The 14,742-nt window shown below is 40.3% G+C and overlaps 1 protein-coding gene across 5 annotated transcripts in view; it reads right to left on the bottom strand.

Annotated features, from left to right (window-relative positions):
• Positions 1 to 14,742, bottom strand: part of MDM2 (MDM2 proto-oncogene, E3 ubiquitin protein ligase) — a 32,956-nt gene that overhangs the window by 7,557 nt on the left and 10,657 nt on the right. For 2 of the 5 annotated variants that reach the window (XM_011929285.1, XM_011929286.1), the window contains exons 5-8: positions 13,375 to 13,424; positions 9,167 to 9,234; positions 8,944 to 9,040; positions 4,251 to 4,411 (exon numbers count right to left, since the gene is read on the bottom strand). The exons of 2 other annotated variants lie outside the window; for them this stretch is intronic. In XM_011929285.1, the coding sequence (XP_011784675.1) occupies positions 4,251 to 4,411; positions 8,944 to 9,040; positions 9,167 to 9,234; positions 13,375 to 13,424 (376 nt within the window). The remainder of the gene's footprint in view (positions 1 to 4,250; positions 4,412 to 8,943; positions 9,041 to 9,166; positions 9,235 to 13,374; positions 13,425 to 14,742) is intronic. One more of the 5 variants, XM_011929287.1, reaches the window with a different exon arrangement.

The raw sequence follows: 14,742 nt of genomic DNA, 5'->3' as shown, positions 1-14,742 counted from the left end.
TCTTTTTTGGAGACAGAGTCTCACTCTGTCGCCCAGGCTGGAGTGCACTGGCGTGATCTCGGCTCACTACAATCTCCGCCTCCCGGGTTCATGCCATTCTCCCACCTCAGCCTCCCCAGTAGCTGGGACTACAGGTGCCCGCCACCACGCTCAGCTAATTTTTTGTATTTTTAGTAGAGACAGGGTTTCACTGTGTTAGTCAGGATGGCCTCGATCTCCTGACCTTGTGATCCGCCTGTCTCAGCCTCCCAAGGTGCTGGGATTACAGGTGTGAGCCACCACACCAGGCCTAAATACTATATATTTAAAAAGCATCAGGCTGCGGGTGGTGGCTCATGCCTGTAATACCAATACTCTGGGAACCAAAGCAGGAGAATCACATAAGCCCAGTGGTTTGAGACCAGCCTGAGCAACAGGCTGAGACCTCATCTCTGAAAAAAAAGAGTAAAAAAAATTAGGTGTGGTGCTACACACCTGTAGTCCAGCTAACTCTCAAGGCTGAGGAGGAAGGACTGCTTGAACCCAGGAGGCTGAGGTTGCAGTAAGCCATGATCATGCCATTACACTCCAGCCTGGGCAACGGAGTGAGAGACTATCTCAAAAATTTAAAAAAAAATTTTTTTTTAAAGCATCAGAAAGGCTTGCTCTGCAAAGATTTTAGATTTTTGCAGTGAGAAATACCTAGAATTATTTGAATTCCAATTGTGACAGTTGTAGGAACCTTAAACAAGTTATTTAAAACGCCAGTCTTAGCTAAAAATAGAATCTGAGGCTGCAAAAATGACAGAAGATCATAATATAAACTGTGTGGTGTACAGTCTAGAACACAGTCTTAGTTTCCCACAATTTACTAAACTCCAAAGAAAGAAAAGATGGGAGAGGAATGCACTTTCCTTTAACTCCCTTCACAAACTGGTGAATGATGACACCCAGTGATGACTGTAACCTTCTCAAATGAGGGAAATTAAAATGCAGAAGAAAAAAAAAACGGGCCCTACCAAAAGCTTTCACAACTAGGGACTTAACCTGAAAAACGAGATTTTGTTGTTGTTGTTGTTGAAGATGGAGTTTCGCTCTTGTTGCCCTTGCAATGGTGTGATCTCAGCTCACTGCAACCTCCACCTCCTGGGTTCAAGCAATTCTCCTGTCTCGGTCTCCTGAGTAGCTAGGATTACAGGTGCCCGGCACTACACCCAGCTAATTTTTGGTATTTTTAGTAGAGATGGGGTTTCACCATGTTGGCCAGGCTGATCTTGAACTCCTGACCTCAGGTGATCCACCCGCCTGGACCTCCCAAAGTGCTGGGATCGCAAGCATGAGTCACCGCGCCCAGCTGAGATTTTTTAATAGATAGGGTTTTTTAAGAGAATGCAGGACAGGACAAACAAAAAGAAATACCCCTCTAACTCCACACTTTGATAATGTGGTGGGAGTTATTAAGAAATTATTTTAGGCAAATAGAAAGGGAAAGTGGTCCTTGGAAGGTTTTTTGTAGCTCCACTCCAGAAACATTTCTTGTCTAGCATAAAACCCTGGCTCTTAAAGGCTGGCAACCTTTAAGATGCAAATGCAAGAGGGTCCACCCAACATGGCGATTCCCACTGTCATCTTCTTGCCCTTGCCCCAACAGGTACCTAACAGCATGGCCGCCCCCATATAACCCCACATGTGTAAAATGTCATGGCACCCTGCATTTGCAGTATTAAAGGACTAGAGTGGGAGGGCTAGTTTTCTCGAGGGCTAAATGACATGCCTGGTTAAACCAACCCTCTGAGCCCTATGCAGATAGGACACCGCTCCCTCCAGCCATCACATAAAACTGGCTAGTATGTGAGGTCTCCTCTTTCAGCTTTAGAGCCCCCCTCCCTCTGTCTCTGTAAGGGGGAGCTTCTTCCTTCTGCCTTCTCCCTTCTTGCCTATTAAACGCTCTGTTCCTTAAAATCACTCCACGTGTGTCCATGTCATTTTACCTAATTCAACTCAAAACAAAAAACCTGGTGTTCCTCTAGTCCTCAAAGCCGTATCAGTAACAAGGCAATGTCCCAGATACAAAGCAGAAACAAGAACTCTAAGTATCATTCAGCTAGAATTCTGATATAACTTTAACAAAACTATACATTTAATGGGGGTCCAGGTGTGTTGGCTCAACGTCTGTAATCCCAACACTTTGGGAGGCCAAGGCAGGCACATCACTTGAGGTCAGGAGTTCAAGACCAGCCTGGCCAAAATAGTGAAACCCCGTCTCTACTAAAAATACAAAAATTAGCCGGGTGTGGTGGTGGGGGCCTGTAATCCCAGCTACTCAGGAGGCGGAGACATGAGAATTGCTTGAACCTGGGAGGCAGAGGTTGCAGTGAGCCAAGATTGCACCACTGCACTCCAGCCTGGGCAATAGAGAGACTCAATCTCAATAAATAAATAAATAAATAAATAGGGTATGATAATTCTCTTTTTAACCAAACTTGTAGTTTGTGTACTCATCAAGTTTTAATTGGATTCAATTTTATCACACACATTTCCTCTCAAGCACCTCTGTTTTTTCACTGGATTTATTAAATTTTTTCATTTTTGTCATTAATGATCTATCTCCCCATAAAGACAAGAATCACATCTACCTTGACTACCACTGTATCTGCAGTGCCATCTCAACTGTATGGAAGCTGGTATAAACTTAAATTATCTACGAATGAGAACCTGCTCTCAGGCCGAGCAGGAGCTCAGTATGCCATCTAGTGGTCTACATGAGTAACAGCTCCGTTAAGTACAGTAATTCTAGAGGGCGGGTATGCGTTCAAACAATCACTACTTTGGAAGAGAAAAATAAAAAGATAATACAGGAATTAACAAGAATAGGTAAAAGACTAGGATTACTATCACAATTGGTTCCATCTCCTACATCTTCTAGAGAACTATACAGGGATTACAAGGATTACTAATATCCAGAATAATGACCATCAGACACTGCCATATTACCAAAAACTGTATCCAATCCTTTGGTTTCCCTGGGCCACACTGGAAGAACTGTCTTGGGCTACACGTAAAATACACTAACAATAGCTGATGAGCAGGAAAAAAATTGTAAAAAAAAAAACTCATAATATTTTAAGAAAGTTTATGAATTTGTGTTAGGCCACATTCAAAGCCATCTTGGCATATGGCCCACAGGGCATGGGTTGGACAAGCTTGTTTAAAGACATACAAAACAAAATATTCCACTTGTCAAGCATTCTTGTTAACAAAAAAAGATTTTACCAAACGTCTGTCAGTGACATCTCTTAAGAAATGCTGCTTGCTAATATTTTGGAAGTCTGTATTAGTAATTAGAAAACACTGATACTCTCCCGTCATCCACGCAATAAATAAATCTGCATTTCTTTCTGTTTTTTTATTTTTTATCTTTTTTTTTTGAGACTGAGTCTCTCTGTCACCCAGGCTGGAGTGCAGTAGTACGATCTCGACTCACTGCAACCTCCACCTCCTGAGTTCAGTATGCCATCTAGTGGCCTGAGTTCAAGCGATCCTCCTGCCTCAGCCTCTCGAGTAGCTGGGACTGCAAGCGTGTGCCACCACGCCTGGCTAATTTTTGTATTTTCAGTACAGACAGGGTTTCACCTTGTTGGCCAGGTTGGTCTTGAACTCCTGACCTCAGGTGATCCACCCGCCTCAGTCTTCCAAAGTACTGCAACTACAGGCGTGAGCCACCACACCCAGCCCAGTATAAACCTGTATTTTACAGCGTAAGTAAATAGAACTTACCTGATGTCTAGACCTATTTGGCAAATGTTAAGTTCAGACTATGTTCACTTTTTTGCTGATGGCTATAATAAAAGATATTTTTACTCGAAATAGTCAAATTTGCCTTAAAATTTTAAAACATTTAACTGAACCAAATTTTTGGTTTTGTTCCTTTATTTCAAAATTCTCAAACAACTCTATGCTCCAATTTATTTGAATGTACTATTGGTGCAGTGGTCCACAAATATTCTCTAATACATATAGTGACACCGATAATTACTAATACTACTAATTTTACCAATACCAATGTTACTCCACTATTTTCCACATTTCTCACAATACCTTGGGTTGAAGGCGGAGATCAATACAGTAGTTTTATTTTAAAGTAAAATTTAGCACTGTGTTTTGCATCAATCTCATAAGACACATGTACATTCGATCAGTATGCTTATTAGGACTGCCACGACTAGAGTTTAACAGTAAGAGTCTTGCCTTACTTAAAATGAGAACATTACCGGATTCGAAGGCGTCCCTGTAGATTCACTGCTACTGCTTCTTTCACAACATATCTCCCTTATTACACACAGAGCCAGGCTTTCATCAAAGGAAAGGGAAATACTATCAGATTTGTGGCGTTTTCTTTGTCGTTCACCAGATAATTCATCTGAATTTTCTTCTGGATATGTAAGGAAAAAAAAATAAATTGCTGTACTGTGATTTAGAAAATTGAGCTGTTTTGAGTACCTATTTGTACAGAAACTTAGTTTCAATAAAATTAGCTTCAAAAGTTAACACTGTTTTATTGAATCTGTCCAAGTAAGAGTTACAGCAGAACACTAGCTGTATGTGTGTATTTGTTTGTTTATTTATTTATTTTCTGAGACAGGGTCTTGCTCTGTCGCCCAGGCTGGAGTACAGAGGTGCAATCTCGGCTCACTGCAACCTCTGCCTCATGGACTTAAGCAATCCTCCCACCTCAACCTCAGCCTCCCAAGAAGCTGGTATCATAGTAACACACCACCACAGCTCACTAATTTTTCTATATTTTGTATAGACAGGGTTTCACCATGTTGCCTAGGCTTAGAATACTATTTTTTTAAAAGTTTCTATTCTTCTTTCAGAACTCTAGCTCCATACATCACAATTTAATCCATCTAATAAAGTTTTTATTAACCAAACAATCTAGGAATTTTTTTCTGCCAAAACCAAACTTTAAAATATAAGAGCTCTTTTTTTTTTTTTCCCGAAAAGAGCCAAAGTGGTTAATTTACTTATAAGGTATTCTTAGTGTTTCAATTTCTTCAGTACCCTACATTTTTTCTTTTGAGACAGAGTCACACCCGACCATCCCGGCTGGAGTGCAGTGGTACATTCTCGGCTCACTGCAGCCTCTGCCTCCCAGGTTCAAGTGATTCTTGTGACTTCAGCCTCCAAGTAGCCGGAATTACAGGCACGCACCACCATGCCTAGATAATTTTTGTGTTTTTGGTAGAGATCGTTTCACCATGTTGGCCACACTGGTCTCAAACTCCTGGCCTCAAGTGATCCCAGTGCCTCAGCCTCCCAAAATGCTGGGATTACAGGCCTAAGCCACTAAACCCGGCTCTTCAGTATCCTATATTTTAAACAGAAATCAAAACCAGTAAAAATTTTCCATTTCATTTTAAATAATAAATTATCTCTGAATGGGTCAGAATGTTAGACAAATCTGTTAGACATGAGAATCCTACCTTACACTAGACATAAAAATGAATTCCAGGCCGGGCGCGGTGGCTCAAGCCTGTAATCCCAGCACTTTGGGAGGCCGAGACGGGCGGATCACGAGGTCAGGAGATCGAGACCATCCTGGCTAACACGGTGAAACCCCGTCTCTACTAAAAATGCAAAAAAATTAGCTGGGCGTGGCGGCGAGCGCTTGTAGTCCCAGCTGCTTGGGAGGCTGAGGCAGGAGAATGGCGTGAACCCGGGAGGCGGAGCCTGCAGTGAGCCGGGATCGCGCCACTGCGCTCCAGCCTGGGCGACTGAGCCAGACTCCGTCCCAAAAAAAAAAGAAAAGAAAAAGACTATCAAGATTAGACCATGTCAAGGTTTACATGGCAAAATAACATACCAAACAAAAGTTAAAAGGCCAAGGTCAAATTCGAAGATAATATCTGCAACATATATAATAAAAAATACCCATATCATACATATTATACAAAGTCCTACCAAATCAAGATAGACTGGATTTTTTTTTTTGAAGGAAACAGGAAAAAGCAAGTCACAGAAGAAATACAAATGACTAATAAACATATGAAAAATCTTGAGTCATGTACTTGAGTAATGGAAAAAAAAAAATCTCCTACCTCCTAGGGATCAAAGAAATGCAAAGGGAAATGATCTCATTTTTCACTCATGAGAATGACAAAAATTAAAATGAGACAATATCAAAGATTTGAGAAAGGACTTTATATATTTATTTATTTGAGACAAAGTCTCACTCTTGTCCCCCAGGCTGGAGTATAATGGAGCAATCTTGGCTCACTGCAACTTCAACCTCCCAGGTTCAAGAGATTCTCCTGTCTCAGCCACCCCAGTAGCTGGGATTACAGGCGCTTGCCACCCACACCTGGCTAATCTTTGTATTTTTAGTAGAGATAGGGTTTCACCATGTTGGCCAGGCTGGTCTCGAACTCCTGACCTCAGGTAATCTGCACGCCTCAGCCTCCCAAAGTGCAGGGATTACAGGTGTGAGCCACCGTGCCCAGCCAAGAAAGGACATTTTTATACAGTTAGTAAGAATATTAAATCGTCCAATATTTTGCAGGCAATTTCTCTATCCTAGAGAAATATCTCCATAATAATTTAAGGATGTATGTGCAAAGGTGTTCACTGCAGCCTTATATGTAAGTATTTAATAGGGTTATGGTATTAAGTGAAATAAAATCCACATCCCTGAAACAGGAACAACTCTCACACCTTTGCTCATTTCATTTCCCTCTCTTGGCCTATCTAAGCAAAAGTCATCTCCTCTTCCCCTCAATTCCCAAAATACTCTTACATCCCACTAAGAATTTTTATGTTTTATCTCCACAACTAGATCACAAGTTCTTCACATGAGTTCTTAATCCTGTTTGTATTCCCTATCTTAAAAAAGGTGATCTTGGCCGGGCTGCAATTATAAATAATGCTGTAATTAATATCTCTACATATAAATCTTTGAATGTTTAATTACATCCTTAGGATTCCTAGAAATGGAGTTACTAGGATAATGTTAAGAACTCTAAGACTTTTTTTTTTTTGAGATGGAGTCTCACTCTGTAACCCAGGCTGGAGTGCAATGGCACGATTTGGTTCACTGCAGCCTCCACCCCCTAGGTTCAAGTGATTCTCCTGCCTCACCCTCCTGAGCAGCTGGGATTACAGGCGCCTACCACCACACCCGGCTAATTTTTGTATTTTTAATAGAGACGGAGCTTCACCATGTTTGCCAGGTTGGTCTCGAACTCCTAACCTCAAGAGATCCACCTGCCTCAGCCTTCCAAAGTGCTAGGATTACAGGTGTGAGCCACTGCAGCACCAGGCCATCTAAGCTTTTTTATAATCTGAAAAATTTAATCAATTTTTACCAACTTATACCAATTTGTAGACCAACAGTTTATCAGTGCTAATACACAAGTTGTAAGGATGAGTAAAAAATTTATTTTTGCTAATTTGATAGACCAAAAGGACACCCTTTTGGCATTTTTTTACTATCTGTAAAGCTAAAATCACCAAAATTCACCCTCTCCCCATATTTATTAGTCATTTGTATTTATTGTGGGAAATTTCTGTGAACTGTCTGCCCTTTTTGCTATTTGAAGTTTTAATGTTTTCCTTATTGATTTGGGGAGACTTTTTATGTAATACAGATACTAACAGTCAAATTTAAAGTGACTATCTTTCAAATATGTTGCATTCTATTTTTCATTTATCTTTTAAACTCATTTGAAATTCATTTTGGCATAAGGTACAGATGTAACTTCACCTTTTTCCCAAGTAACCACCATTTGTTCTAGTTCCACCTCTGCCCTAGACACCTCTGCCCTTCCTGTCTTCTGCCCGCATGTATAAGATTCTGGTCTGGGTTCATTTACTCTGTTTCACTGATCTGACATTCTCTTTCATCTGAATCATACGGTCTTAGTTACTGTGACTTCCTCAGGCTACAGTCTTCTCCTCTACTAATTGTTCTCAACTATTATCTCTTTTTTTTTTTCTTGAGACAGAGTCTTGCTCTGTCGCCCAGGCTGGAGTGCAGTAGTGTGATCTCGGCTCACTGCAAGCTCTGCCTCCCCAGTTCATGCCATTCTCCTGCCTCAGCCTCCTGAGTAGCTGGGACTACAGGCACCCAACACCATGCCTGGCTAATTTTTTGTATTTTTAGTAGACCCGGGGTTTCACTGTTAGCCAGGATGGTCTCAATCTCCTGACCTTGTGATCTGCCCATCTCGGCCTCCCAAAGTGCTGCAATTACAGGTGTGAGCCACCGCATCTGGCCCTTATCTCTTCATTTCTAAAATGTTATTTACTTTCTGTTTTAAAACTCATAGGTACGTACTATCATTTATTAAATACAACAATTTAAAATTTTAGCTGTTAAGGTGACTAAGAATAAAGGTGAAAATAGAGTTTATATGCCTGCCTCCTATTATCTTGTTTTTTTAAGACAAAGTCTTGCTCAGTTACCCAGGCTGGAGTGGCACAATTTTGGTTCACTGAAACTTCCACCTCCCGGGTTGAAGCGATTCTCCTTCCTCAACCTCCTGAGTAGTGTGCGACACCAGGCCCAGCTACCTTTCTACTTTTTTTTTTTTTTTTAGTAGAGACAGGGTTTCATCATGTTGGCCAGGCTGGTCTTGAACTCCTGACCTCGTGATCCACCGCCTCCCAAAGTGCTGGGATTACAGGCGTGAGCCATCACACCCAGTCACCTCCTATTATCTTAACAGAGAGTTGGCTAACTATAAACTCCAGTGGGGCACACTAAACTGTGCCTGCTGTAGTCAGCCAGAAAAATATTGCTAAATAAGCAATTTGTAAATCTAATAAAATCAAGAATGAAAAAACTCAGAGGTTAATTCATCTCAACCAAAAAAAGGGAACAATTTAATTAAGTCTAAAAGCACTAATTTCATTAAAGAAAGAACATCAAAAAGCTGTGTGAATGTGTCAAATATGCATATATACCTGTCTCACTAATCGCTCTCCTTCTAGATGAGGTAGATGGTCTAGAAACCAAAAGTGAAGATGAAGGTTTCTCTTCCTGAAGCTCTTGCACAAGGTCCTAAGCATTCAGGAAAAAAATAAAATACAACAAACTTAACATAACCAGTAAGCTAATTTGTTGTAAATAACCTTTCCAATTGGCAAATAATATTACATTAGAATGAGAAATTTACTTAAAGATTACCTTTTGATCACTCCCACCTTCAAGGTGACACCTGTTCTCACTCACAGATGTACCTGAGTCTGATGATCCTGAGAGAAAAGAAAAAGAATCAGAAACTTGGTGGGTGGGGGGAGGGCCGCTATTCAGTAGATATGCGATCAGTCTAACACAAACCCTTATGCAATTTAACCTTTCAATAAACATTAAACATGTATTTTCCAGGTGGCACCCTCATACTAAATGTTGCAGATGTAAATAAAATAATTCAACTTTAATGTAGAAGAGCAAAGTATAATCAAGACATTAAGGCCGGGCGCGGTGGCTTAAGCCTGTAATCCCAGCACTTTGGGAGGCCGAGATGGGCGAATCACGAGGTCAGGAGATCGAGACCATCCTGGCTAACACGTTGAAACCCCGTCTCTACTAAAAAAATACAAAAAACTAGCCGGGCGAGGTGGCGGGTGCCTGTAGTCCCAGCCACTCGGGAGGCTGAGGCAGGAGAATGGCGTAAGCCCGGGAGGCAGAGTTTGCAGTGAGCTGAGATCCAGCCACTGCACTCCAGCCTGGGCGACAGAGCCAGACTCCGTCTCAAAAAACAAAAAGACATTAAAGATTGTAAGATAAATTAGCTGAGAGACAGGACAGTCATTATTTGGTAGGGACAGGGAGTGTCTGAGAAGCAAAAAATCAGGAAATATTTTGTAGGACAATGTGAAAATAGGGCTAGGAAAGGCCATTCCAGACCAAGAAAACGCCATGTGAAAAAGTATTCAAAAGCAAACTAACAGTTCCTGTTGCAGGACACCACAAGCAGTTCATTATTACTGGAATGTAGGCAGGTTCAGATTGTAAAGGATCCTGTGTGTCTAGCCAGAGCAGGACTCAGGCTGTCATTCCCTTATCACTGCATTCTTCCCAGCAGATACTTCAGAATCTTCCCTAATGCGATGTTGCAGCCACTCACCATTAAAAAGGATTTTAGTCCAAGAAATAAAACTGATTTCTAGCTCACAGAAAATATTACATCCAGAGAGCAATAATGAACTCCTAAATGGTAATTTTAAGCAGAAGAGTGACAAATCACTCTGGCAAAATATAAGAAAAAGAGGGCAGAGGCAGGAAAACCAGTATTAGACAATTGCAATACAAACTAAAAATGATTAAAGCCTAAACTAAGGCATGGAAGACAAATTCCAGAGAAATTAAATAGGTAAAAACCAACAAGACCTGGTATTTGATAATAGAAGGCAAAGAAGAAAGGAGTTAAGATGATTCCAAGATTCTGCCTTGGGTGAATAAATGAGTGGCACTATTCACGAAAAGAGAAACTTTAGAAAGATAAACAGATTGGATGGGAAGATAACAAACTGAGTTATTCAGACACATAGGTTTTATTTGTAGTTGGATATAAAGACTTGGAGCTCAAAAGTCAAAGTTTCAGATTTGGGATATACAGATAATCATCATCAAATACCCTTTACTACCCCCTTGGAAACATTTTCATCTTAACAGTGAACTTATGCCTGGACATTAAATTTTGAAATTATGCATTATCATATGTTAATTTTCTCTTTATACTACGGGTAAGGTATTACACTAATTTTCTTAAGTTGTACATAATAGGTTTCATTGTCCAGGAATTTTGAATTAGTATAAACAGCTGCTACAAAAAAGATGCAATAAAAAGGAAGCCCTAGGCCGGGCACAGCGGCTCACGCCTGTAATCCCAGCACTTTGGGAGGCCAAGGTGGGAGGATCACCTGAGGTCAGGAGTTTGAGACCAGCCTGGTCAACATGGTGAAACTCTTTCTCTACTAAAAATACAAAAATTAACCAGGGTGGTGGTAGGCACCTGTAACCCCACCTACTCAGGAGGCTAAGGAAGATGAATTGCTTAAACCCGGGAAGCAGAGATTGCAGTGATTCAAGATCACGCCACTGCACTCTAGTTTGAGTAACAGAGGAGACTCCATCTCAAAAAAAAAAAAAAAAGTGACAAAGTTGAGAACATGGAATAGGAGTTCTGAAGTTAATTCTACTGATACCTAAATCAAACTCAGACTGCAAATAATCTGTAAGTTTCCATCTCAGTAATACAATTTTTCTAGTAATGTGCCAAAGTTTATTTAAACGAAGGAATGAATACATCAGGGATACATACTTCAGAAAACTCAAAATACTACTACAAATACTATAATTGTATATTTAGCTATCACACAATTTCTTAAAGAGCTTTGAAAATGCCAAATCATCAGCCTAATAACTACTTTTATTCTGGGATAAAATGGAGGTACTTTTCTGGGCTTTAAATCCTAACTTTGGAAGAATAAGTATTCAACACATTTATTAAATACCACATTAATAAAACACTATACTGTGTGATGCAGAATACAGATCTGAATAGCACATAGGTAACAAAAATATAAACAAGTATAACAGCCAGGCGTGGTGGCTCACGCCTGTAATCCCTATACTTTGGGAGGCCGAGGTGAGAGTATCTCTTGAGCTCAGATTGAGACTAGCCTGGGCAACATAGCAAAACACCATTTCTACCAAACATACAGAAAAATTAGCCAGGCACGGTGGAGTGCATCTGTAGTCCCAGCAACTTGGGAGGCTGAGGGGGAGGATCATTTGAGCCCTGGAGGTGGAGGATGCAGTGAGCCAAGACCACACCACTGCACTTCAAGCAGGGTGACACAGAGTGAGAGTCCATCTCAAAAACAAACAAACAACCCACACGTATAACAAAGCAATTTTACAATAAAATCTGAATATGGAATAGAGGAAGTACAAGGGAGTGGTCATTTCATTCTAGGAACTAAATAAGCTCCTGAGAGGTGTTTTTTTGTTTTTGTCTTTTTTAAGAAATGAGGTCTTGCTCCATCACCCGGACTGGAATGGCATGATCACCGTTCACTGCAGTCCTGACCTCCCGGGCTCAAACAATCCTCCTGCCTCAGACTTCTGAGTAGCTAGGACTACAGGCATGCACCACTATACCCAGCTGATTTTTGTAGTTTTTGCAGAGGCAGGATTTTGCCATGCTGCCTAGGCTGGTCTTGAACTCCTAGGCTCAAGTGATCCTCCTGCCTTAGCCTCCTAAAGCGCTGGAATTATAGGCATGAGCCATCACACCTGGCCTAACAGCATTTCTTAACTGTAGTTCGAGGATGGGCTTTAGGAAGGGTGTAGTGTATTAGAGACAGCTCTAACCAGCACTCAAAAGCAAACTGTGGGGCTGGGTGCAGTGGCTCACACCTGTAATCCCAGCACCTTGGAAGCCCGAGGCAGGCAGATTGCAAGGTCAGGAGTTCGAGACCAGCCTGGCCAATAAGCTGAAACCCTGTTTCTACTAAAAATACAAAAATTAGCTGGGCATGGTGGCATAAGCCTTCAGTCCCAGCTACTCGGGAGGCTGAGACAGAAGAACTACTTGAACCTGGGAGACAGAGGTTGCAGTGAACCGAGATCGTGCCACTGCACTCCAGCCTGGGTGATAGAGCAAGATTCCTTTTCAAAAAAAAAACCAAACTGTGTACATCTCTTCCCAACTCCATGTTTTTAGCCTTCAAATGAGAGTATTATACTACGGAAGTCAGCAAGCAAATAAATCTGGGCTTTTCTCATGGAAAGAAGGTTGTAAAACACTTATTGACTTATCCATGTATATGTACCCATGTGCATCTTTCTGGAACAAGAACCCAATGCTTTTATCAGCTTATTTAAGAGATGTGACTCAATCTCTTAAATAAGAGATAACCAATCTCTAATCTGGTTAATAACCAGTTAAGAACCAGAAATAGGAACATAAAATTCCACTTCCACAAATTGGCAAACAAAATTTTGTCTATAATCAAAGAAAAAGACCCATCCTTCATCCTTACACAAGGTCCTACCTAGGTAACTGTATTATTTCCCAAAGCCTTTCAATACATTTTCAAGGTAGATCACTCCTAAATAGGAGCTTTTGAAATTATAGACCTTTCAAAACAAATCCTAACTCTGATATCCCAAGTCTTAAATTAATGTAACAAGGTATTTAACCTTACATTAGAACCTCAGTATAATGTGGTTTTAGTTCATAAGTACTTCTAATAAATTTATATTTTTATTACAATATTAAAGCAACTTTCAAAGAGAATCAATTACAAAACATATGCACATGAACAAGAATGTCTTTAAAATGTTTTTATGGTATTTATTCATGACGCTCAAAATTAACTTACCCTGCTGATTGACTACTACCAAGTTTCTGTAGATCATGGTATATATTTTCCTTGTAGACAGAAAAAAAAAAAATAACAAGAGATGTACATTTTAAAATAATTTGTATTAAGCTAGATTTAACCAGACTTTTACATATAGTATGAACTACTGCACACATTCAAAACCAAATTTATCATTGGCAAGCTTGTAGGCACATAAAAGCACAATAATTAGTAGCACAATGATTACGTACAGCTACTTTTAATAATTGTTAAAGTCTCTCTAGTTGAAGATTTCACACTGCCAATTCCTGAAATGTGCTTTGTTTGGACTTTACCAAACCTCAAAAAATGGGTGTGCAAGCAGGAAGCAGTTTAACATATTTATTTTCAAACAGAAATGTTTTTAGCTCTGTGCTTAGTAGCAAACTGCCAAAAAAAAAAGTATTGAGTTATGCAAAATCCATTAAACACAAACTGCCAAAAAAAAGTATCGAGTTATGCAAAATCCATTAAATAGGAATTATAATCTTGACTTTCATCAAGCTTCAACTTCCTTTCTTGATCTTAAAACTTATTAACAGAGGCTGGGCGTGGTGGCTCACACCTGTAATCCCAGCACTTCGGAAGGCCAAGTAGGGCGGATCACCTGAGGCCTGGAGTTCAAGACCAGTCTGACTAACATGGAGAAACCCTATCTCTACTAAAAATACAAAATTAGCTGGCCGTGGTGGCGCATGCCTGTAATCCCAGCTACTCGGGAGGCTGAGGCAGGAGAATCACTTAAACCTGGGAGGCAGAGGTTGCGGTGAGCCAAGATCATGCCATTGCACTCCAGCCTGGGCAACAAGGCAAAACTCTGACTCAGAAAAATAAAAAAAAAACTTATTAACAGATAAAGCAGCACTCATTCATTCAATAAATACAGACTGAAAACCAACCATGTACCACCAGACACTGGGGAAAACGAAGAATCAAACAGAAATGTATATGCCCTGATGAAGTTTATATCCTAACAGGAGGATAATTCATTTACCCCAGTATTCGTTGATATCACAATGGATTTTTCCCTTTTCTTTTTAAACTAAGGATTTGAGAGAGTGTTAGTCACAAAATACTGCTCCTCACTCAATATTAAGAGGAAATATGAATCCTAACTATCTTTTTTCACCCTTGGGAATAAGGATATGGCAACCTAAACCCATAACATTTTTAATTCATATCCTTTTCAAGTCAATAATTTCTCCTATTTCTTATCTCTCAACATTTAGAATTCAAATCCAAGGAAATCATACTTCCAAACATTATCTGAAGATTCAATATTCAGACCAGGCACAGTGGCTCACGTCTGTAATCCCAGCACTTTGGGAGGCCAAGGCAGGCAGATCA

The sequence above is a fragment of the Colobus angolensis genome, unplaced genomic scaffold (assembly GCF_000951035.1).
Source record: "Colobus angolensis palliatus isolate OR3802 unplaced genomic scaffold, Cang.pa_1.0 Scaffold80, whole genome shotgun sequence".
Lineage (NCBI taxonomy): Eukaryota > Metazoa > Chordata > Mammalia > Primates > Cercopithecidae > Colobus > Colobus angolensis.
The sequence above is the reverse complement of the archived record's forward strand: the minus strand, read 5'-3'. Positions and strand labels throughout refer to the sequence as shown.